We start from the raw sequence: 23,254 nt of genomic DNA on the forward strand, positions 1-23,254 counted from the left end.
AGATCTTTAATATATCTTTTTCTACTTGACGATGAGATCTCTAACAGAGGCCCCTAGCACTTATCGGTCCCTCTGCAATGAGTGGACAGCCTAAAGGGGACTGGGGACTCACCTGAATTCAGCTCTTTCACGAGAGAGGACATGGTGTTAGTGATGGAATCTGCAGCAACTAGTAAGTCATTCCTTAAATTTCTTCTTGAGCCTTGAGTGAAGAAGAAATGATAATTAAAAACAAACAAACAAACACAGCTTCCTCCCCCAAATTTTTATGCAGTTTATCATTTACATTGATAATCCTGAAGCAAGAGAGCTTCAAAGACTTCTCCTTTTCAGAAGTGCTTCGATTCATTTTCTGGAACAATACATTGTACTGAGGGGAGTGGCCACAGACGATGGAGGGGTTCATTCAACTTACTGTGCAAATCAGGACAAGTTTGCAAGTGAAAGGGGCTGGCCATAATAATAAGACTAGGTGACCCGCCATAAACTGGGATGGTCCCAGGTCAGCTAGTATCTATAGCCGCCTCTTGTTAGGACAACACACAGATGTAAAGTCTGGTTTTGCCGGGAGCATTGCACCTTGCCAGCTGCTATGTTTCTGCCATGACCTGGTGGCCAGCACATGGGATTCTGATCTCCATCACCACAGCCTGTTTCTCATCAGGGCTCCTAGAGTTCCCCCTACCTACCATTACAGGTATCTCTGGGGAGTGGGAACTCTGTCCGCTAAATGCCCCAGAATGTGGGATGGGGTGGGAATTCTTGCCCCTGCTGTGAGACCTGGGCAGAAGGTGTACATCCGGGACTCTGAATTCCAACTTCGATTATGGTTTTTCATGGCAGACAAAGATTACGATGAGGTTTCAGGCACACAAAGGGTTAAATGGGTGTCTGTGGACTGGCTTGGGTATGAGGTAGCGATGGAACAGAGGGCTCCATAACATCTTGGAAAAAAAGGACTCAAGAATCCAAACACCTGACTTGCAGATGAAGTCACAAAACATGAGTTCTTTAGGAGCTAGGGGCTGCCCCTAAGCCACGATGGCTCTTCTGGTAATTTCTCCGGAAGTAAACCTCAATAGGTAAAATAATAAATATGTGTAAATTAAAAGGTCAAGAGTCAGATAAACAATGATAATTGAAAGCTCAATTTGGTTAAAAATGCTGTATATTTCTTCAAGATGAGATTGAGAGAAAGAACATTTTTTTCTTCTAAAAAGTGAAAAAAAAAGTTTATTTTGTATAACTTATTTTCTTTTTCAGAAGAAAAAGCCCTCTTATGGATCTATTCCTCTCCCTCAGAGTAGACAGTACATCATTCTCTTCCTTTAAGATTTAAGATTTTCTCTCCATACGCAATGCATGAGTGTCTCTTTCCTCATACTCTTGCAATCTCTGCCTATGTTAATTTTTTTTTAATCTGCTAAGCGAGAGGTGATATTTGTATTTCTACAACAGTTTGTGAGATTGGACATCCTTTTATATCTTTATTGGCAATTTATAGTGCTTCTTCTGTCCATATCCTTCACCGGTTTCTGTTTCAGGACTGTCTTTTCTTACTGATCTCTATATGCTTTATGTGGCGCTACAGTCGTGAAACTCGATTGCCACACACTCTGGAAATGTCTTCCTCAGTCCATTTTTTTTTTTTTTGGTCTTTTGACTTTATTTATTTATTTTTGCCTTAAAATTAGTAATCAAATATATCTCCCTTTTCCTTAGATCTCTATGTGGGGACCTGGAAAGATGTTCATGATACACTGCTAACCTAAAGAAAATGCAAACTGCAGACCAAAATACAATGCATGGTCTTGTTTGAGTGAAAAAGAAGAGTAGGTGTTTGTAAAAATTACCTATAATCATATATAAATGAAAAGCTGAGAAGGACCAAACTGTCTAATAGTTTGGGAATGAGACTGGCAAGGTGAGGGTCCTGTAAGAAGATTTTTTTTCTTTGTTCCGAACTTTCTGTAGGTTTAAAAAGCGACGGCAAGAACAAGTTTCTCAGGGGGTTAACCTATTTCCAAAGGCACAAAACCGCTTGCCTTGCGTACCCTGCCCCTAGCCCTGGTGTGTGAATGGAAAACGTAGCAGGTGGAGGAATACGGTTGTATTTATCACTCTTGGGGCTTCTCCATCGACTGTGGAGGCGGAACCCCAGGGCCCCACGTTACGGAGGCAGTGATTCAACGCTGGCGGGCGGGCGGCTGTCCAATGACGGAGCGACCGCTGGATCGCCGCGGGGCTCCATCCCACTTCGGCTGGGACAGTTTAACCTCAATCTTGAGTTTGCTTTAACACCGAGAGAAAAAAAGCAGGAAATAAGATCTTTCGGAATTTTAAAATGGATTCCATTTACAAAGGTTCTTGGGATACCGGTGAAAGGATGTCCCTTCCCTTAATGCGCACAGACTCCTAAAAAGTGGAGCCGGGCTAGAGAAGCCGAAGGGACGGAGGACGGTGAAGCGACGGTGACCCGCCTAAGGAGCTTCCAGACCAGTCGGGCCGAGGGCCACGCGGGCCGAGCCGCTCGGTGGCTCTGATGAACTCCACCCGCCCAGCACACCGCGGGGTCCCACTTGCCGCGGAGGGAAGCGGAACGCAGCGACAGCCAGGGCACCCCCCCACCACTTACTCTGCGCAAACGCCTCCTGAACGTCTCCCCCGACCCCCGTGAGGGAGTCCTGAGGGGTGTGCGACGGGCTGGAGCAGGCGGACGCGGAGCGCACCGGCATGGGGATGGGCCTGCTGATGGTGTGGCTGGGGGAGGAGCGAGGAGAACCTGCCCCCTGCGTCTGCAGAGACAAGGCAAGTCATTAACGGGTTTTCCCAAAGCCTCGGGCAAAGATGAGAAACAGTGACCTTGAGGGTTCCCCAGCAGGAGGACGCCCGGGCTCATGCAGACGGTAATCCGAAACCTGAGTTGCCGGGGCACAGAATTCAGGACCACAGGGCTCTAGTCTAGAGTTTGGGTTACACACTGGAAGTTAAGAATATTAGTAGAGGCCTGTTCTATAGGACGCGAGATGTGTGACCGTGGAATGAGGCTACTGGTAAGCGGTGATAATTACAAGGTGTGTCTGTTTCCTCTTCGAGGGAAGTTCCGTGTAGAATAAAAAGACATTTCAGGATAGAGTTCGAAATATAAACTAGGAGACCCTTGGGAATGGATGTGGTTTGTATAATTCCTAAATTTTCAATCTCTCTCTCTGTCTTGGCATGATCTTTAGAGGATAATTTATAGGCCAGATCACGCCGTGAATATGGTGCATATTGAGTCTCCAATTAAGGGTCAAATGAGGCACAAATTGTTTAATCCCTATTTTGGGGCAAAAGTTCACTTTGTCAAATTGCTCTGTGACTCGATTCAAATGAGGAAGCGAAAAGAACTCTCGGCTTCTAATTTTCGGCTACTTTAGGGATTTTTGGCGACATTTCCTGTAGGGAATGTCCTTCTCTGCGTCTATGAAAAAGCAGTTATTTTAGCAATAAGAGCAGTGAGATTTAAAAGTGAGTAAAGAAAAAAAGTAGAAAACAACAAAAAGCCATTTCTGTCTGTACTATACTCCTAGGCATGAAACCATTCACACCTTGAATTTCACAGCTTTGTTTCGACAATGAGGTTTCTTGGAAAGCTTTCCCGTGTTATGATAATTAGTCTACGAAGGAAGCCAATCATGAGTAAGAAAATGCGGTGCGACCCTCAGGTGCATTGGGCGTTCACATAAACTCCATTCCGGTCTGTTGGGTCCGGCCAGGGAGACAGAAGACTCTTTCACAGCAAGACCCAGAGACTGACCATCAACGCATTCAGACCCAGGGACATGCCCCCTGAGAGCTGTGCTCTGGACTATTCGATTTACACTTTGCTGTGGGGTCTGCTTGCAGTTAAGACACACAACATCAGTTCTGGAAAATGCCATGCTGTTAGCTTTCTGGGGCTCAGCGTCACACACAAAAGTCAAATCTATAAATTGAGAAAAATCTAGAATTAGAAACGAGGCAAAGGAGAACAGAGCAGAGCATAGAACGCATGTGACGCCGGTAGGCTGGGGATGCCACTCTTTCACTCTCAGCAGTACCTCGAATGGTCTGTCCGGGCCCAGCGAAGAGCGTGACCCTTGGCAGCCTGTGGCCCCAGCCTGCTCAAGGACGCGCCTGATTTCCCCCAGCAGACTTTGCCAGCTCAGTCTCAATAACCACGAAACCTCCGCTTCTGAGCTACCGTGGTATCCTCCTGTTCCCCACACCGATAAGAAACGACTTCACTTTTGCGTCGTGCTTTGCCAGGTAGAGGGGTTTTCATGTGCCTCCCCATTGATTTCTCTCCACGACCAACCGCACTAGGCATCATCACTCTAAATGTGCAAGTGTGGGTTGCAATGCCCAGAGAGGTCAAGAGGATGGCTGGGGGAGGTCGAGCGGGAGAGCCTGGGCTGGGGTCAGAGGCACAGATGCTCTGAGCACAGATGCTCTGGCTACCCTGGAATGCAGGGGCCCAGCTGTGTTTGGGTTGCTGGGGGGCCCTCAAAGGAGTTCCTCTGCCCTGAGCCAGGCGGGGCCCCTGGCAGGTTTCTTGCCCTTACCCGTCCTTTTCCCCAAGGACCAGTCACACAGCAGGGAGGAGCGACTGGGATGAGAGTTTGGACAGAGAGGTTGAAGGAAGGAGGCTCCTCTTGGCTATGTAGCTGGGTTACCCCCTCAACTCTGGGGATCCAGACCCTCTTCTGGGGTGGGAGTTTCCTGATAATAACAGTAGTAGTAGTAATAGTAGTAGTAGTAGTAGTAGTAATACAATGGCACTTTTTAATGTAACTTACAGTGGCCAGAGCACTTTTACATACATTGTTTGGTTTCATTCTCCTCATTATTGGAACTAGGAATGATAGTTGCTTATATTCGAATAGGAGTTTGCCGTCTATAAATTAATTCAACCCCAACTATGTCACTTCATCCTCCTAGCAACTGTATGAAGTATAATGTTCCCATTTTTCAGGTTAGCCAACCGAGGCTCCATTTTTCAGGTTAGCCAACTGAGGCTCAGAGGTGGTAACGGTTACCCGAAGCCTCCAAGCTAGAGAATGGCAGAAACAAAGTGGATCCCCCTTTCGTTGGCAAGCCTGGGGCTTTCCCGCAGCCCCACAGTCGCTTCTGAGGACCAAAGGCATCAGGACTACCCATCGCAGGCTTCACTGAAGAGAAAGGTTTAGCAGCCTGAAGCTGAGGAGGTGCAGGGCCTGGCCCCATCCGTGGAGTTGGAGTAGCAGCCTAGGGCTTCTGGCTGGCCTGGAGGATATCTTTCAGTAGCCCGGTTGCGGGGAGAGTGTGAGTGCCCCAGGGGTGGAAGAGCCTGCGGGCTGTTTATCAATCACTCCAGAAATGCAGGTGCAAATCTCTTATCTGCAAATCTGAAATCCAAAAAGCAAAGTATTTTGTTTCATAAGGATTTGAAGCTGTGTATATGCTCCCTGCACTGCGCAGCCTTTCTAAAGCCCGAGAGGTTCTGACTCCTGGGACCTGTTTGGAGCCAGTGACTTCAGATGTGGGGCTGTGGGTGTGCATTTCAGTATTTTAATGGCTATCCTGGTGCTGCTTGCACCCGTTAGTTGGGCTTTCCAGTACAGGGAGCCCACAGGGCTGCCTGCCCCCCCCACCCCCGCCCGCCTTGGGCAATAACCTGGTGCTTGGAACCTTCCTGTCTGTAAGTCTCTTACCTCCCCTTCTGCTCAAGCCCTTAGCTTTCCCGCTGTGTTTGAGGCATTTCCACTCCCAATGCTCCCTGCTTTGTACTGCCTGGTCTCCAAAATCAGCTTTCCCCACTTCTTCCTGCCTGCTTCCTTCCTTCAAAGCCCCTATTAGTGGTTCTGTGTTAAGAGACAAATAATTGACTGTAGTTATGTGTTAAGGGAAAAACAGTAGGCTGAATCTAAATTACACCGCTGTGTGAGTGACGGAGAGCCACCATCTCCTAAATGAATCTCTAATTGGTACAATTTCAAGCAGTCTGATTGTGTGAAGACTAAGTGGAGATTGTGTGCTGGAGACACAATTCACTGGCATCTCCCCTGCAGTGCCCAACACCCGCCTCATGTCCAGACTCTGGGGAGGGGAGGGCCCTGGCTCCCTGGAGATCATGTCTCTTTGTCTGGACACTGTCCAGTATGATGCATTTCCTGGGGTCTACTGCTGGGAATGCCATCTCTGGCCTTCCTTCCAGCTCTCTCTTTAGGGTCACTAGGAAAGGGCAATTGCCTCTTGGCGTTGGGGTAGATCAGTGGCGATATCACTGGGTTTCATTTTCAGGTGGTGACCCCTGTGGATGGTGTCCTCTGGCCTGGTCATGAAGTCTGGTTGTCTGCTAACAACTTCAGAAGAGTTAGAGTGCGTAATCTCTGTGAACATCCTTTCCTGGAAATTACTTGATGATTAATGGAGAGAAGACGTAAGGGACAATGGTCCATGCAGATCAATATAGAGATCTAAAATTCCTGAGAGAACAGTTGATTTATGGAAGAAGGAAAACATACATCATACTTGGCAAATTTAGAATAGCTCGCTTCCTAGCGAATAAATGAAAAATTCATTTCTGCACTCCATCCTCTGGGTCCTCTCAACTTGCTGTTGTATTAATTTTTAAGAAGGCTGACAAAATCCATACATTTTTCTGATTCTTTTCCAGGAAGTATTTTGGTTTCCTCTCAGCACCAGAAAGGAGGGAGGCTTCAGGGAAAGGACCAAATGTGTAATCGCTGAAACAGCTGTTCCTGGAGATGCAGCTGAGCAGGTGACCACGAGACAGGAGTGGATACCCTCCCCGTGGCTGAAAAAAGTCTGCCTTTCAGGTTTGGCTGGGAACACAGCCCAGTCTGCCTGCTTTTCGTTAGCTTAAGAAGGTACAGCAGAGCAGCGTTTGGCTATGTTTGACCCCCTTGTCATCCTTTCGTCCAGTACGCATTCACTGACTATCCTTAAAGGGATTGCTGTGTCCACAGTGCTGCGGGGACACAGATGAGGTGACTAATTCTGACAGGTCAGGCAGGAGGCATCACTTGACTTGGGTCTTAACAGTGGAGATTTCGGGGCAGAAGAGAGGATGTGTTGCAAGGAGAGAAGAACATTCCAGGCCTTAGCGTGTCATGAACAAGGGAAGGGAAGCGTGAGGGAGCCAGGATGGTGGACGCACTGGTTCATCATGGAGAATGGAGGAGACTGAGGCTGGTGAGGGGTGGTGCCAGGTTTGGGGGTCTCTGATGTCATAAAAGAGGCTAGGTTTAATCTGAACTAGAAGGTTATCTCCTCAGGTTTTTAAGTAGAGAAGTAATTTTTACTTTCCCAGAATTAATGGGCTAACCCCTGATTTTAAAAAAGGTAGTGAGAGGGGTGCCTGGGTGGCTCAGTGGGTTAAAGCCTCTGCCTTCGACTCAGGTCATGATCCCAGGGTCCTGGGATTGAGCCCCACATCAGGCTCTCTGCTCAGCGGGAAGCCTGCTTCCTCCTCTCTCTCTGCCAGCTTCTCTGCCTTCTTGTGATCTCTGTCTGTCAAATAAATAAATAAAATCTTAAAAAGAAAAAAAAATGTAGTGAGAGAGAGTGAGAGAGTCTGAATATCGCAGCTGATTATTTATGAGATGAATTCTGCCCCCTCCAACTCCTCTATTCCACCTGTGATCGCATCCCCCCTCTCCACAGAATACCCACCAGAAAGAATGGGCAAGGAAAGGAAAGGAAGGTGAACTGATGCTGGTAGAACTCATCATTTCTAGCCTGTTCATGTTCCACAATGTGTTTTAGAGAAGTAGGAGTCTGAGTGACCAGGATTTCCTGAGTTCATAGGGCCTCCAGTTGTAAAGAGAGAAAAGAATGGGTGCAGGAGACAGGATTTGAAAGGTTTCACTTTCCTGCTCTGACCGAGACACTTAGTTAACTGGAGGGAGGAGTAGGGAAGGTGTTCTTGTGTATGTGCAGGTGTGTAAAATAGGGGTCCAGTTAGAAAAGTTTGCATATTGTTGGACACATGTGTAAACATCTATATGCAGTTTTGAACTAGTATCTGACATGCATATAGTATTTTACAAAGTGCTTTCACATCCATTATCTTTGAAAATCTACGCAACAACCCTCTGAGCTGTGTAATTTTCAGTGTGTTTTTAATAGATTCCTGGGAAGTTAGTTGACTTAGTCAAGATCTTACAGCTGTGATAGAAGAGTGGGGACCCCTCCAATCAGGTCTAACACCAGTGATCTCTCTACAAAAATTTTTATTGAGACCTTACATTCTGAACTCAAAGTCAGGATATCTGGTTTTAGATTGGGATGTGATATTTGGCACTGGAAGTCTACCAGAAACAGAAACATATTGTCACTGCAAGTACACCCCAGCTGCCTTCATTACTAAACTTTTTATGAGTGTTCTTTTTATGGTTCCTTCAATAAATCTTAAAGATACACAAAGAAGAAAGAGGGTAGGATAATTTTGATGCAAGTTTTGTAAAAAAAAAATTTATTGCTTATGATACCATAATCATCATGTTATATTACAGGCACTATTTTTTTTTTTTAATTCATGTTCTCTCCTCAAGGGGAATAAATTCATGCATTACCTCTAACAAGAAACAGCATAATTAGGAATTATATATACCAGTATAATAAAATACATTGAACCACACAGACTTATGATAAAGCAAGTAGAGGTTATTAAATCAAGCACAATTTGTTGTGCGCAGTGTCTGAAATCTGATTTTACAAAGAGAATGTCCCCAAAGGGGTAAGGCTCATAAATAAAAAAACAGAATTTAGAAGCACACGCCAGACTAAAACCTCTAAATTCTCTCCTTAGATCATGTTATACCAAAGGAAGTCTATACATTTGGATGGCATATGTTCATTTCCTTGTAGGACTGCCTGCTCCCGATCGGGCCAGTCAGGGTTCTCTGTCTTTAATTTCAGCTGAAGGTCAGTGTCATAATCAGCCACTTGACATCTGCTGCTGTATTTATCTGTTTCATTACTTAGTGCTTCTCCTCTAAAGCTCTGAGGGAAGACTTCCTTTTTATATTTCATGCCAACTGAAATTTTGGTCCCCTGAGAACTGGCATTTGGGTTCTAATAAAACCACCTATTATGTTTTACTTTTCCTTCTTTCTTTCTTTGTTTTTTTTTTCCTTGTCTCCTGGCCAAAAAGCTCCGAGGCACACACTTGCTGCTTAAGATGAGCATATTGGCGTTATCTTTTCTTTCATTTCTGATTTTTCTGAATTTATTTTATGAAGTCATTTTTGATGACTTTTGTTGCAAACTATCTCGGGTCCTTTTCGAGAAGAGGCTTGAGCGTACAAGCAAATCAAATGAGTCAAGACGAGTAAATGGGTCTCCGCGCCCAGACAGAGCACCGCTGCCATCTGGACGGTGCCCACGAGAACCTCTGCAGCAGGACCCAGCTGAGGGCTGCCTCTCCCAGACTGTGGAGCCAGGGAGGGCTTGGTGGGGAGGAGCGGGAAGGCAAGGAGGCAGGACACTGCTCTACGTGCTCAGCCTCAGCCAAGCTTTGGCTCTGGGCAGCATATGTTCATGAACCCACTGGTCCACTAAGCCTTTCCAGAACAGGTAGCCTGGGAAGAGGCAGGAAAGGGGTACAGGAGAGACCTTGCTCAAGGGAGGCTGACTGTCTAGAGGATGACTGCCCTCTCTCTCCACTTGGCGGAAGAAGTTTATAGTTGAGCCTTTTTTTTCCTTTTTCTGTGTACATGCTAAGTCAGAGACAGGAAAGAAAAGAGGCTGTTGCAAAGAGAAGCGGCACAGCAAGGCATTCTTGTCTAGCATGATCTAAGTGTGTTGGAAGTATAATAGCAATACCCCGTGTGTGGCTTTACGGGCAACGGCACAGGCTATACGTGCCCGTCCTTCACCCAGGGTGACTCTCTCTCTGTCAGATTTGACTCTAGTCGAGTAAATGTTTTTCACAAAATACAAAATAGTGTCATACATTGTCTTTATTGTCTGACATTACAGATTAGTTTTACACTTTCCTTTTTTACAGACCGTGGGAATGAAGGGTAAAAATGTGTCCAGCATTTTGCAGACATTCTTTGTTACACACAAACACACACAATGAATAATAGGAAAGAGAATACAGAAGAATAAAAGGTACGCTGAAATCGGACAGGCTGTGGTTCTAATCGATCCCAGGAAATAACATGAAACTTCCTGCTAACACTAGCAAGAGTACATGCACTTGACATTAAAGCTGCTGTTATTTTGCTTCTAGTTTGTTATTGTTATTTTTTGAGTATGCTACTCCCTCTGCTGGCCCTGGACCTGACCACAGGGTCAGACATAGGGTTCCAGTTTAGACTACGGTTACGGGAGTCACGGTGCTCCTGCTTCCGGAGAAGACATGTGTAAGGGCCTTGTGAACTCCCAGAGCAGAAAGGTTCTTGGTGATAAGAGAAAGCCTGAAAGTTACCTATTCTTTTGAGATTATTATGAACCAATGGTAGGGATTCTGCTTGCAAGAACTAAACAATGGGCAGTGTTTCTCTTAGGTCGAACACATTTTAGTGACAGGGAAGACAGGGCTTAATACTTATGCAATGAAAAGAGATGCAAGTGGCTGACATTTTTATACAAGGAGGTCCCACACCTTTCCATTAAAATGGATACTGAACTAAATGGTTGACAGCATGAGAGGATGTAGAGGGTAGCTTGAGTCTGTGGACTTTTCCTAGTGTAACTTTAGTAGTGGGGGTAGGCATTTCTCTACTAAGAGAAGGGTCTGATCAACAACCCAGAAAACATGAGACTGGTTTGAAATGTAGACTTCTGGAGATCTAGAAAGGTTCCAACAAATTACAATTTTCCCCCCTCTTCTAAAAGATATAATAGCTCTTGTTTTGATGCTGATAGTAGTAATAGTTATAAAAAATGCTAACTTTTGTAGGTGTCCATTCAAGCACTACATTGAAAAGGAAGCAAATTAGTATGATTTTTTTTTTTTCTCTTTCCAAACTGAAGCATGAACATACATTAGAGGCAAAAGCAATGAGAACAACAGCAGGATGGCAGGCCCCTCCACAGTTAGTTAAGACCTGCAGTAGGGAACATAACTTACTCCCTGCTTCAGTTCTTCTTCCTACAGAAAGATTGAATCAATAACAGTTAGATTACCCAGGGTTCCAGCAAGAGCATGTACACAGTGTGAGGGAATGCAAAGGGGAGGGGGAACATCAACATGGCTTTGATGGCTGCCTCTCCTACCTTGGTGACTTTTAGTTCCACATCTCTTTTGGTATTTGAGACAGACCATCTCTCTCCTTCCTGTGTCCATACATCCTTCAACACAGTCTATCCCTCTCTCCTGGTGTTTGTATATCCTGATCTGATAGACTGTGCTCAGGTGGGCAAGATGGCTGCCAAGATGGCTGGCGGTAAGTGGACTCCTGGATCCCATCACTATGGTGACAGAAGCTATGGGAATATAAGTGTGTGGGGGGTGTTTTCAAGGTTTCCTGTCATTCAGTGAAGGGAAAGATGAGATCGACCCTCTTCATTTGGTATATTTGAAAAGGAAAGCAGAAAGAGCTTTTCTGGATCATCCAGTGAGATAACAGAGCAGAAACAGTAAGAGGTTATTAGTTATCTAGTCCTGTATTCATATGTACAGTACAACAAAAAGTGAGTTCTTGCTTTATGGGTCTAATACACTGAAAAGGAGATTTTGTTTAGAGACGATAAAACATTCCCAACACTGATGGCAGGAAAAGTTGACTAAAGAATTAAAAAAAAAAGTGGAGGGGCGCCTGGGTGTCTCAGTGGGTTGAGACTCTGTCTTTGGCTCAGGTCATATCTCAGGGTCCTGGGATCGAGGCCCGCATCGGGCTCTCTGCTCAGTGGGGAGTCTGCTCCCCCCCCACCTGCCTCTGCCTACTTGTGATCTCTGTCTGTCACATAAATAAAATCTTCTTTAAAAAATTAAAAGAGCAGAGAAAACAAAAGAAAGAAGTGTCACACTTATACCCGGCCAGGACACAGGTTTCAGCAAGTATTTGTCAAATAAATAAAAGAAAGAAAGAAAGGAAGAAGAAAGAGAGAAAGAGAGAAAAGAAAAGGAAAGAAAAAGAGGAAGGGAGAAACAATAAATTCTGGTGTGTCAGGGATGCCGGAGAACCAGGGACCTAAAGTAGGGACGTCTGTCTCACAGGTGAGCTGCCCCAGGGACCTGGCCTTCCTCACTCCATCAGAAGTTTCAGTTCCTGCCTTTGGCAAGTCCCCTTTCCAATCCACAGTGGTTCCTGTGTGTCTACATCAGGCAGGCCGACCAGATAGCTCTGACTCCTCCACTGAGCTGACTGTGGCCAAGGGGCCATGATTACTCTTGCTGTGACTTGGAATGTGATTTAGTATATACCGAAGAAGGGAATAGAGATATGAAAGGAAGAATGCTACTTCCCGGGGAGAATAACATCATAGTACTCTGCAGAGGACCTTCCTAGGTATTCTCATTAAACCCCCTCCCCGCAGAGAGCAAATAGTTTGCATTTGAGACTCACAGAAGTTATGTGACTTGCTGCTAAAGCCACACAGATGAGGTAAAATGTTTCACTGAAATTAACAGTTACTGGTCTTAATAAAACTATAGTCACCCCCAAAATTTCATGGCTGTATCTTCATTTTTTGAGTTAGACATAAGATTCTGTTCACTTTATTCAGAATTATTGAAGCTATTAAATGTAAAATGTTCCTAAATAAATCCAGCTTTATTATTTTTAAGGACATAGGAACTGGAAATAAGCCAAGAAGTTGTCCTTTGAAGGTCCTCAGTGGTCTGGTTCCAGGAAATGGATAAGAATGAGACTTGTCATTGACTGCTATCATTTGTTGTATCTAAGAAAAGGTCTTAATATCTGGGACTGAAGCCATATTTTGGGGTTAATCACATAGAGTCATTAGAAAAATAATTGCACATTATGTATGAAAGATTTTTAGAAATGCCATAGTCAGAGGTCTAGGAAGTATTTGAGCTTCTTACCTTTAGTAGCTTCATGAGACCTTCTAACTGGACCATTAGCTCTCTCCGGCTCTCCTGGAGAGCAGACATTCTCTGTTCCAGCTCATCCTTGCGCTGTCTAAGAAAGAAGCAATTGTCATCAGAACAGCATTCAACCAACTGAGCTGATCACATTTCTTAGTCTTGTGGCAATAGCGGACCACCAGGAAAAGGGCATCTCTGGAACTCTAACATGGTTTCCAAGCAGGAAAATGTTGTCAAATGAACATGAGGTGTACATTTGTTTGTTAGAAGTCATACTAAAATAGGATTAGGATCCTATTTGCTATTGCACCCAATATGGTTGATTGCAAATCAACCATTTGATGAAATCTTTTCTGAATGCTTACTATGTTCTGGGCCCTGTGCCCTGCCATTGTCTCTCCCTGAGACAACCAACAAAAACCAAACTGTCACTGAAAAGGGTCAATCCCATAGATCCTCCAAATGCAGGGACCCTTTTGTAAATCTCAAAGGAAATACCGATACGTTAGTATTTGGAAATTGGATTTTAAAAGTTAATTTTTCATTTCTTCCATTCTTCGTACGCAATGCCATGTCTTTCAGAGGTGAAATATTCATAGTACAGAGTTTTTATAGTCAATTTAAGTTTTCTGCTTTGGATTTGACTTTATATAAAGCAAAGTCAGAATAAAGGAGTTCCTACACAATTGTTCTAACTGCAAATAACCTATAAGGTTCATGTTTGTTTAATTTTGTTTGTTTTGCAGAACTTCTATTAAGCTGTCAGCAAGAATGGAAACCACAAAGGACAATCTCTACTCTATCATTTATATTGACACTGAGAGTACCAAAAATACCTTTGAAATGAGAACTGAGAAATGAAACAGTATGGGGAAGAATGTTAATGGTTTATGTTTCTGACGTCTATGTATGCTTTTCAAGTCAATTTCAAATCTATTGTTTCATGATCATTAGTGAATAATGCACACAGTTTTTTCCCCTTGCCCCAAAGGTTTCTGTTTGGGTTTGAGATGTTGGAACTTATATTTTAAAAATGCGTGGATGCTTTAACCATGGGTTAATGTATGAATGGATATGTCCAGTCTCAATGAGAAGCAGCACAATATTTAGTGGAGCTTGAGCAGAGACTCTGAAATGGCAATATAAACCTGACAATATAAAAATGTCACACTGACACAGGTCAATGACTCATCCAATTGAAAAGGTATTTTGTGGGAGGACAGCTTATGGATATTAATGAAACATTTCTAATTTGTTTTGATACAGACTTTCTCTAATGACTTATGAATTTAAAATTTGTAAACATGTCTCAACTCTTTTTGAATATATTTGGATTTTTGGCTTTTATTACCACCTAAGGCTTTTTCTCAGAGCATTTCTTCCTTTGATTATCTTTACAACTGTCTCTTTTCTGAATCCCAAAGGACAAGGATCATCATGATTTTATAGATTTTAATGGCATTTTATAGTCTTTGTCTTCCACGGCTACAACATTCTAATTTTAAAAGCCTCGATCCATTCAAAAATATTCTTCAATGACAAATCCACTGGCTGTTTTATCTTTGACCTTGTCTGCACCTCATGTTCCAAATATAACCATGTTAGGGCTTGGTAGAAGGATAGAGAATGTTTCTGATGTATTTCCAGTTCTCTTGTAGATATTGCTCTGTAATTTTTGGATTTTTAGTCATAGGAGCACTTTGTGAAGAGGGTTGCAGTAAAACTCCAATATTGTAGTTAAGAAATACTAAGAAAAGGCATCTAAAAACTACAAGAGAAAGTTAACTGGTATTAATTTAGAATTAATCAGCAATAAAAAAAACCTTGTTTGTAATTTTTTCTTATAGTAGTAATCTTTCAAAACATGACATCCACTCTTTCTTTTTTTAAAGATTTTCTTTATTTATGTATTTGAGAATGAGCGAGAGAGCACAGAGGGAGTGGGAGAAGCAGACTCCTCGCTGAGCAGAAAGCCTGAGGCAGGGCTTGATCCTAGGACCCTGAGATCATGACCTGAGTGGAAGACAGCCACTTAACGGACTGAGCCACCCAGGTGCCCCGGACATTTACTTTTTCATGCAGTTGATTAAATGCAATTTTTTAAAAAATCACTTAATGTCTTTATTTAATCTTTTCTATAAGTGTTTATTTAATCTTCTCTATAAGTGGCTACCAAATGTGGGTCTGATTAACACATTTGTAGTGTAGCTTCTATGGTTTCAAGTAGGAACAAGAAAACAAGGACTAAGTAGTAATTTTATTTGTACAGAGCTTAATGTATTACATCTCTAAAGGAATGCCTTTTATTCTGAGATTCTGCCAGATTATTTCTAATTTTGCATGTGTGTTAAAATCTACTTTCTCTTGGGGCATCGGAGTGGCACAGTTGGTTAAGGGTCTGACTCTTGGTTTCAGCTCAGGTCATGAACTCAGGGTCCTCCATCCTGGGATGGAGCCCTGAACTGGCCTCTGCACTCAGCATGGAGTCTGCTTGAGAGGTTCTCTCTCCCTCCCCTCCCGCCCCTCCTGCTCATGCTCTCTCTTTCTCAGATAAAGAAATAAAATCTTAAAAAAAAGAAAAAAACAACCACCCTACTTTCTCTTAGGACAATGTTGGGACAACAAGCAAAATTTTAATATAGATTGTCTATTAGATAATAAACATCAATATTAACTTGTCTGAATATGATGATGGTGCAATGATTATATAAGAGAACATCTTTTTACCTAGGAAACATATACAGGAGTACTTAGGGGTAAAGGGTTATGATGTCTGCAACTTACTCTCAAATGACTCATCAAAAATGTATAGGTAATTGTTATATATTCACATATAAAGGAAGATGTGGTAAAATATTTGTAATCTCTAGGTGAAGTACAGAAGGACATTAATTGTGATATTCTGACAACTCTTTCCTAGGTTTAACATGGTTTCAAAGTAAAGTTAAAAAATATACTGTCATTCATGAAATGGCTGTGAGAAGAGACAAGGGTAGTTTTAAAGATATATCACTTTGTGGTAAAACAAAAAGAACTTAACTTTATGTTGTTTCCCAAAAATAATGAAAAATTTAAACTTGTCTATTAAATTCAGCTCTGGAAACCACAGACTTGGAGCAGAGATTACACTTTCCTCTTTAATTAACAGAACAAAAAAGGTCACCTTATATTAGCAAGTTTTTTTTAAGAATAATCTTATATACATTGAAAATAATGTAATTTGGGGGTATAAAATAAAATGCTTATTTTTTTGGCAAGGTAAAGATACAGAAATTATACTTTTTTCCACTTTGAGATTTGTAGTGTGAAGTTAGTTGCTTCACGGTTGTAATAAATGTTTTCTTCATCCTACAAGATGGTATTGTCTTTGCAAACACAGTTCTTATCCATTCATCCCACAGACATCCATTCAGCACTTTTGTTTTAAGATACAGTAAATAAAATAATGAGTAGGCTATGGTTTTTACCCTTGGGTGAAAGAGGAGGAGAAATATATAAGTTCAAAATGATGATGATGAGCATACAATAAAAATATGAAGAAATTGCCATATATGGTGATACCAAAGAAGATGCCCAGTTCCAAATGGTGGAGGAATTTAAGGAAGGCTTGCTAGATAAACTTATAAAATTTCCCTCAAAAACTCTACCCCATTGTAGAAGGGAAAGTCCTCAGGGACCATATGGAATGTTCCAGACCTTTCTTTGCTTCATTTGTGCCTCCTGATTGTCTGTATTCTTGAAGTTATTAATAAAACTCAATACTGGAGTAAGATCTCTAATTCATGTGAGTCTAACTCACTGTATTGGCTCAATATGTAACTACCACCTTCAGGGGCTCCCGCTTTAGGATTAACAGCAATATCCTCAAGGTGGTCTGTGAGGCCACACAGCATCACCGTCTACCCCTACCTACATCATCAGCTCCATCTCCTACCATACAGCCCCTCCTTCACTGCATTCTAGGCCCATCGATCTTTCAGTTCTTAAAAAAGTGCCAGATTCGCTCCTGCCATTTGGTCATGGTACATCTGGTTTCTCTCTTCCAGGGGACCCTTCCTCAGCTGTTCTATCCCCTCTGCCACTCCTAATCCCCGTTCCCAATGTATCCACCTTTCATACTTCGACTGAAACAATCCTGCTTCATGGTAGACTTTTCTGATCGAAGTGAAGGGCAGGTTTGATCATTGTGTCTCTGTTTAAAAACCAGATTCCTGTAGCACTTATCTCAGTTTATAATGATCTTCTTACTTGTGGGGCGCCTGGGTGGCTCAGTGGGTTAAGCCGCTGCCTTCGGCTCAGATCGTGATCTCAGGGTCCTGGGATCGAGTCCCGCGTCGGGCTCTCTGCTCAGCAGGGAGCCTGCTTCCCTTCCTCTCTCTCTCTGCCTGCCTCTCTGCCTACTTGTGATCTCTCCCTCTCTCTCTGTCAAATAAATAAATAAATCTTTATAATGATCTTCTTACTTGTGCAGTTATTTGATTTCTGTCATTTTCCTACCAGACCACGCATTCTGTGAGACCAGGACAGTATCTTTTTCAAGATACTGGGTATACTGCATTTGGAAATATTTGCTGAATGAACTAAATGAATAATAAAATGAGGAATGATAAATCTGACAACAGTGTGGATGGACCAGAGGCCAGCAATCAACTGAGTGCTAACAGCTCAGCAGGAGATAAGACCCAAGAAGAGGAGACGGAATCCACATGTGCTGCTCACTGTGTGGGATCTTGGGCAAATTATTTGGCTTCTGTGAATCTTCAGTTTCCATATAAAAAGAATATAATAATAGTGTCCCTCTCCTGGCTTTGTTACAGCAATTACCTGGGATAGTGTTTATAGAGCTTAGTGCATAGGAAGTGTCAGATTAGCCCACAGAAATGCCCATCATTTAATCCCACTTGGTTACCAGATCTGGATTGCAAACCTGGCTCTCAGCTTTTGTGTGGCTAATATGAAAATGGAAATGTGATTATTTAGAAAGGTCATAGGGCTCTTAAGATAAAAATAAACTATGTGTTCATGAAAAGCAGAGCTCTGCTCCTTTGTCTCCTCACCTGTTTCCCAGCTGAAAGAAATTTCTCCTTTGGTTTCTCAATAAGAGACCCAGGCAAACTGCAATGGACAAAGGAGATCTCTATCAAAGAGCTCCCATGGTGGCTTCATATGGCCACCCCTCTGGGTGAACTAAGGCCAATGTAACTGGGCAAGAGGACATTGTTTTAGAGTCTGAAATGTCTAAAGAATAAAAGAATACTCAAAGGAGCACTTTAAGAGAAGGATGTCAGGGTATCTGTAAAATCCCCAAATTGTGCAAGTGCTTAGCATGGAATAAGTGGTTTAGAAACATCTAGAGAGGGACGCCTGGGTGGCTCAGTTGGTTGGACGACTGCCTTCGGCTCAGGGCGTGATCCTGGAGTCCCGGGATCGAGTCCCACATCAGGCTCCCAGCTCCATGGGGAGTCTGCTTCGCTCTCTGACCTTCTCCTTGCTCATGCTCTCTCTCACTCTCAAATGAATAAATAAAAATCTTTAAAAAAAAAAAAAAAAAAAGAAACATCTAGAGAAATATCCAAGTTGAAGAAATGTGTAGAATGACAGGCAAACAAATCCGTTGGGATTTAGTTGTCTCAGGCCTTAGGCCTGTGGCCACAGGTATGGGCCACCAGCTGACGGCAAACACCCCCAAATATTGAAGTTTCTCACAGAGCCAGATTCCTTGGCATAGGTTTGGGCTCAGATGTGGGGAGTACCCACAAGGCAGGGCCAGGAGGGTGTTTGGAATTATCAGTGTATTCCAAGATAGCAATGTCGAGGAGGGAAGAAATATCATTTGGAAAACTATCATCAGTGACCAGGCACATCGAGATGCCTTCCCAGAATGCATCATCCAAATGGAACCAAAGACTTTTGAAGGCAAATGCTAAGGAAGGGTCTGATGAAAACATTTATGAAAAATTCCTAGTCATCCATGCCTCCATCAGAGAATGGGACAACCAACAGAAGAGGCATAAAGAACATTTCAGGCAGAGACAAGGTAACTTGACGTGTAGATGAATGATTACTCTATTTCTAAGGTGCTTTATTCAGTGACATTTCTGTGTACATTAGACTTGCAACTCGTGAGCCAGGAGGGCCTCCATAATCCTATTAAGCAAAGACTCTTTCGAGCAGCATTTACTTTTATATCCCTTTGAGGATGATGATATGAAATGTCACCTTTTCCTTCTTTCATTGTTCATCCCTTCTGGGAGATGATGTAGTGGGATGTGCAAAGATTTCTAATACATCACCCTGAAGGTGGGACCAGAGATTCTGTCATCTGGAAAGGAAAATTTTCTGATTCTTCCATTAAATTATTTTGTTATTGGAAGTATGCCATGATCTCTTCACATCAAGCAGCTCCCATAGCTTGCAGCTTCCATAGATCTCCTTTCTATGACTCCACCTTGGGGGGACCTGCCGTCTAGCCAGGTGCACCGGCCTGGGGAGAGCGAGCACGGAGAGTCGCTGAGAGCAGGCAGGGCCCGCAGCCTGCAGGGCGCGGACGTTAACACAGCTGAAGAGCAGGGCTGGGACGGAACCCCTAGAAACATCTATGGTAAAACCCACACGTAGCCATACAGAACCTGCTTAATGTAGCTGTATGGGAGAAGTAAACGGCAGCCTAATTCTGACAAGGGATTCTGAGAAGAGGCCTCTCTACTTCCTATCAAGAGCATGCCTGAGAGTTCCGTATACCCGGAAGGTACCCCGCTCCCAAACTGGAAGATGGAAAGAATGTCACACTTGCTAACTAAAAGTGCCTCGTGGAATATGACATTTCTACGAGGCAATGGCTTTGAATTTATCCTTGTGTTGTTCGCTGCACAGATAGGTTTGAGCCCGGGGCCATAGTCAAGACATGGCACTAAGCCAGCCTGACCCGAAGCCCTCAGCGCCCATCCTTTCGCACATGCGCAGGGGGAGGCGCTGCGGTCCTTGGCTGCTCGGCCCCTTTCTGACTCCGAGAAATGCACTGAAATTCAGGGGCAGAACCAGATGACCTTCTAGGGTCCTTTCAGTCTCCAGTGTTTTCTGGTGCCAGACTAGATAACAGCAGGTGGTTTAATTCATTTGCAGAGCAAGAAGTTATGAAGTCTGTTTTTTAAGCATGTAAAGCTATTACAGACCAAGATTCAGAGAAAATCAGGCTCCTTTTTGTGGGTTATAGGTGAATTTTTAAGTGTAAAACCTGTGATGTTTATTTAGCTGTTTATGTGTTTGTTTTATTAATCAACTTGTGTCATAAATAACACTGTTGTTGACAGTGAGAATAACAACGAAGAGTTGAGTTCACCTGTTTTCCATGGAGAGATTTTGTCTCTAAAGAGTGCTGTTTCCCCTTCTCTGTGTCCAAGGAAAGAATATAAACAGCATCTCCTTGAAACCCCTCAAATACCAGCAATTAAAAAAGAAAAAGCACGTTATGTCAGCAGCGGTGGTGGCTAAGGACCGTTCTCTGGTTAGACGCTGTTGGAATTTTTGAAGATCCAGTCATTTGCATTTCCCCAGAGGCCTCGGGCTCCTTCTCTTACCTGAGGAGCCGGAGTTCTGCCAGCAGAGTGGGGTTTTGCTGGGCCTTCTCTGGAGTGGGCTGAGAAGCTTGTTCGTGCTCTAGCCGCAGCCTCTGGATCTCCTGTAAGATTTCTCTTGGGAGAGAGGAAGAAGGTAAGAAACTAGGGTCAGTCAACTTCCAGGATATCCAGGATACTAACATTGCGGTGGGGTCACCCCGCGTTTCAGAGCAGAAGCAAGCCTCTGTGACCACTGGTGTTTCCGAGCTGTCGGCTGTGGCGAGGTGGGCACTGATGGGGAAGGGAGGGCTGAGCTCAGCTCCTGCACGTTCAGACTCTGCACATGTTGCTGGAGCCTGGAAGCTGAGTGTTCTCCCCGGGACCTAATAATCTCTCTAGTAAGTAATGTAATGCTGTGGTAATGTGTTCAGCTTTGAAAAGTGCACTGCTTTGGAGCAAAAAAAGTATCTTCCGATTATTGATGATCACAGTCTGACACCGCAAAGTACTTGCAGCTACCAAGTAAGAGGTGCTTGGAGGGAAAATAAGGATAAATGGTGTTCATTTCACAAAACTAAATAACCCCATTCTTTCACCAAGAATGAGAGTCCTCTCACCGGATTTATCTGAGAAGCCCCCAGTTAGGCAAAATTCTTTTTCTTTTTCTTAACATTTTCGGCCTTCAAAATGGATCTCAGTGAGGGTAGCCCTTGAAGGGAAGGGCTTTTAAAAGGATTCGCTGTAATTGAGTGTGTGACATAAGACTGCTATTGGCGTGACCTCTGTCCAGGGTGGGATATGTCTGTCTATTATTGATGTTGGAGCCCGGGCTGCCCTGCCCGGAGATGAACATTAGGCTGGCCATAAATGGTGGGTGACCTATGCAAGGCAAATGATCCCTAAGTGAGTTAGAAGCCATTACGCTAGGTTACAAGTCACTTATTCTTGGGGGAGGGGTCAGTCTCCCATCCAGCAAAATGCACAGGACACAGCACCAAGGAATGAAGGGTGAACTCGGTGAGCAAGGCTGATGGCTTTCCATCTGAAAGGCTGATTTACAATGGCCTGCTTCATAAACACACCAGAGTTAAGAAGCTAATTAGCAGTCACTACACCTCTCGTGGGTACAGTGAGAAGACTGAACTGAAATTCAGTTGTTTCTCATCTTCTTCTGTCCTCCTTGGTGTGCCATGGTGGAAACCTTTCTCTAAGATAAATTTTTTATGGAAATTCAAAACGTCAAATGGTTAAAAGGGAGCTAGCTGGTCTGGTGAAAGAGAGGGCGGGCCCTGAACTGTAAGCCCTTCCCTCCCCCTCTTCAGGTACCTCAGAGCTGAAAAAATCAGTAAGCTGGGATTTCAAGGATCTCCTCCAGGGCTAACATCCTGATATTCTGAGACTCTCACTAGTTCTCCTTGGTGGTTCCAAGGACAGAAACATGACTCAGCATTTAGCTGAAGGAAGAGAGAGAGAGAAGCTGCTCTGATAAGGAAAATTATGTAAGATATGTAAGAGCATTAGTACTTAGTTTCTACCCAAGAACGATGCTCTCTTCTTTCATCTTATTTTATTTAATCCTCAAACAAATTATTTTATATGTGGATACTGCTATTATGTGTTTCATGAATAAGGAAATCAAAGCACAGGCCAGTTGACTGACTCATCCACGTTCAATAAAAAATGGGTGGGAGAGGTGATGTGAACTCAAGCTGCTTGGTTCCAAAGCTTGTGTATATCTGACTTCCTCTGTCTTTGGTACTTGATCTGACCGGTCTGGCCTATGCAGGCTGTGACTTACGCAATATAATAGAAAGAGTCCTGCCACTCCTAATACCGAACCCAGCTGGCCCCTCCAGATGTGCTAGGAGGAAGCATTAGCTTCTAAGGTCATTGCTGAAATGTCCACCAGGGTAGTCATCCAGGGACGTGAGGAACTCTACCCTCCCCTAAAGCTCAGAGCTCTGATTAGTGGGTTGTCACCTTGTAGACCACAAGATCCCCGGGGGTGAATTCCCACAGTGCAGGAGTGGAACCTAGAGAAGTTTCTGGGACATAGTTCTGGGTTCTTTGGAGGGCATGAGGCTGCTGGTTTAGTGAAATGTATTCAGGATGGACGAGCTGCTTTTCAGACATGGGACGGGGAACTCTATGGGTCATGAAAGCACTAAGGGACAGGACGCGCTTCTCTTTCTGCCTTCTGTTCTCACTTCCCCTTCTTTATTCTCTCTCTGGTCCTACAACATGCATTCAGAGCATACAGTATCCAGAAACAAGCAGTCACAGTGGTAGCCCCCAACAGCTGGGGCCATTAGGACATTCATTGTGTTTCTTGCTGATTCTGGAAATCTACATGGAGGCAGATATTCCTGCCTGGGGTATCTCCTTCAAGGAAGTCCTGATTTCTCCTCATGCTGAGTGGAAGCAGAGGATTGAAAGGGAAAAGAAAGTGCATTGCAGAGGTGGGAGAGCAGGTGAACAGGGCAACCAAGGTAAGCTATTTGTGGGCTTGGGAGTTTTCCGTTTAGTCTTTCCTTCCTTCTAAGAACATAGAAATGTACCAACCAAGTTTGTAACTTCCTTTACATTTTTGTCCATAGAACTTTTTAAAAAAGATTTTATTTATTTCTTTGACAGAGAGAGCAGAAGCAGGGGGAGCGGGAGAGAGAGAGAG

General features: G+C 43.6%; 1 protein-coding gene across 25 annotated transcripts in view; it reads right to left on the minus strand.

Moving 5' to 3' along the window:
• DTNA (dystrobrevin alpha) overlaps window positions 1–23,254 on the minus strand; it is a 355,640-nt gene that overhangs the window by 14,029 nt on the left and 318,357 nt on the right. For 18 of the 25 annotated variants that reach the window (XM_044243173.1, XM_044243174.1, XM_044243176.1 and 15 more), the window contains 5 exons: window positions 20,605–20,718; window positions 13,025–13,121; window positions 11,108–11,128; window positions 2,636–2,795; window positions 113–202 (listed from right to left, as the gene is read on the minus strand). In XM_044243173.1, the coding sequence (XP_044099108.1) occupies window positions 113–202; window positions 2,636–2,795; window positions 11,108–11,128; window positions 13,025–13,121; window positions 20,605–20,718 (482 nt within the window). The remainder of the gene's footprint in view (window positions 1–112; window positions 203–2,635; window positions 2,796–11,107; window positions 11,129–13,024; window positions 13,122–20,604; window positions 20,719–23,254) is intronic. The other 7 variants (XM_044243179.1, XM_044243191.1, XM_044243186.1 and 4 more) reach the window with 1 other exon arrangement.

Source organism: Neovison vison, chromosome 3 (assembly GCF_020171115.1).
Source record: "Neovison vison isolate M4711 chromosome 3, ASM_NN_V1, whole genome shotgun sequence".
NCBI lineage: Eukaryota > Metazoa > Chordata > Mammalia > Carnivora > Mustelidae > Neogale > Neogale vison.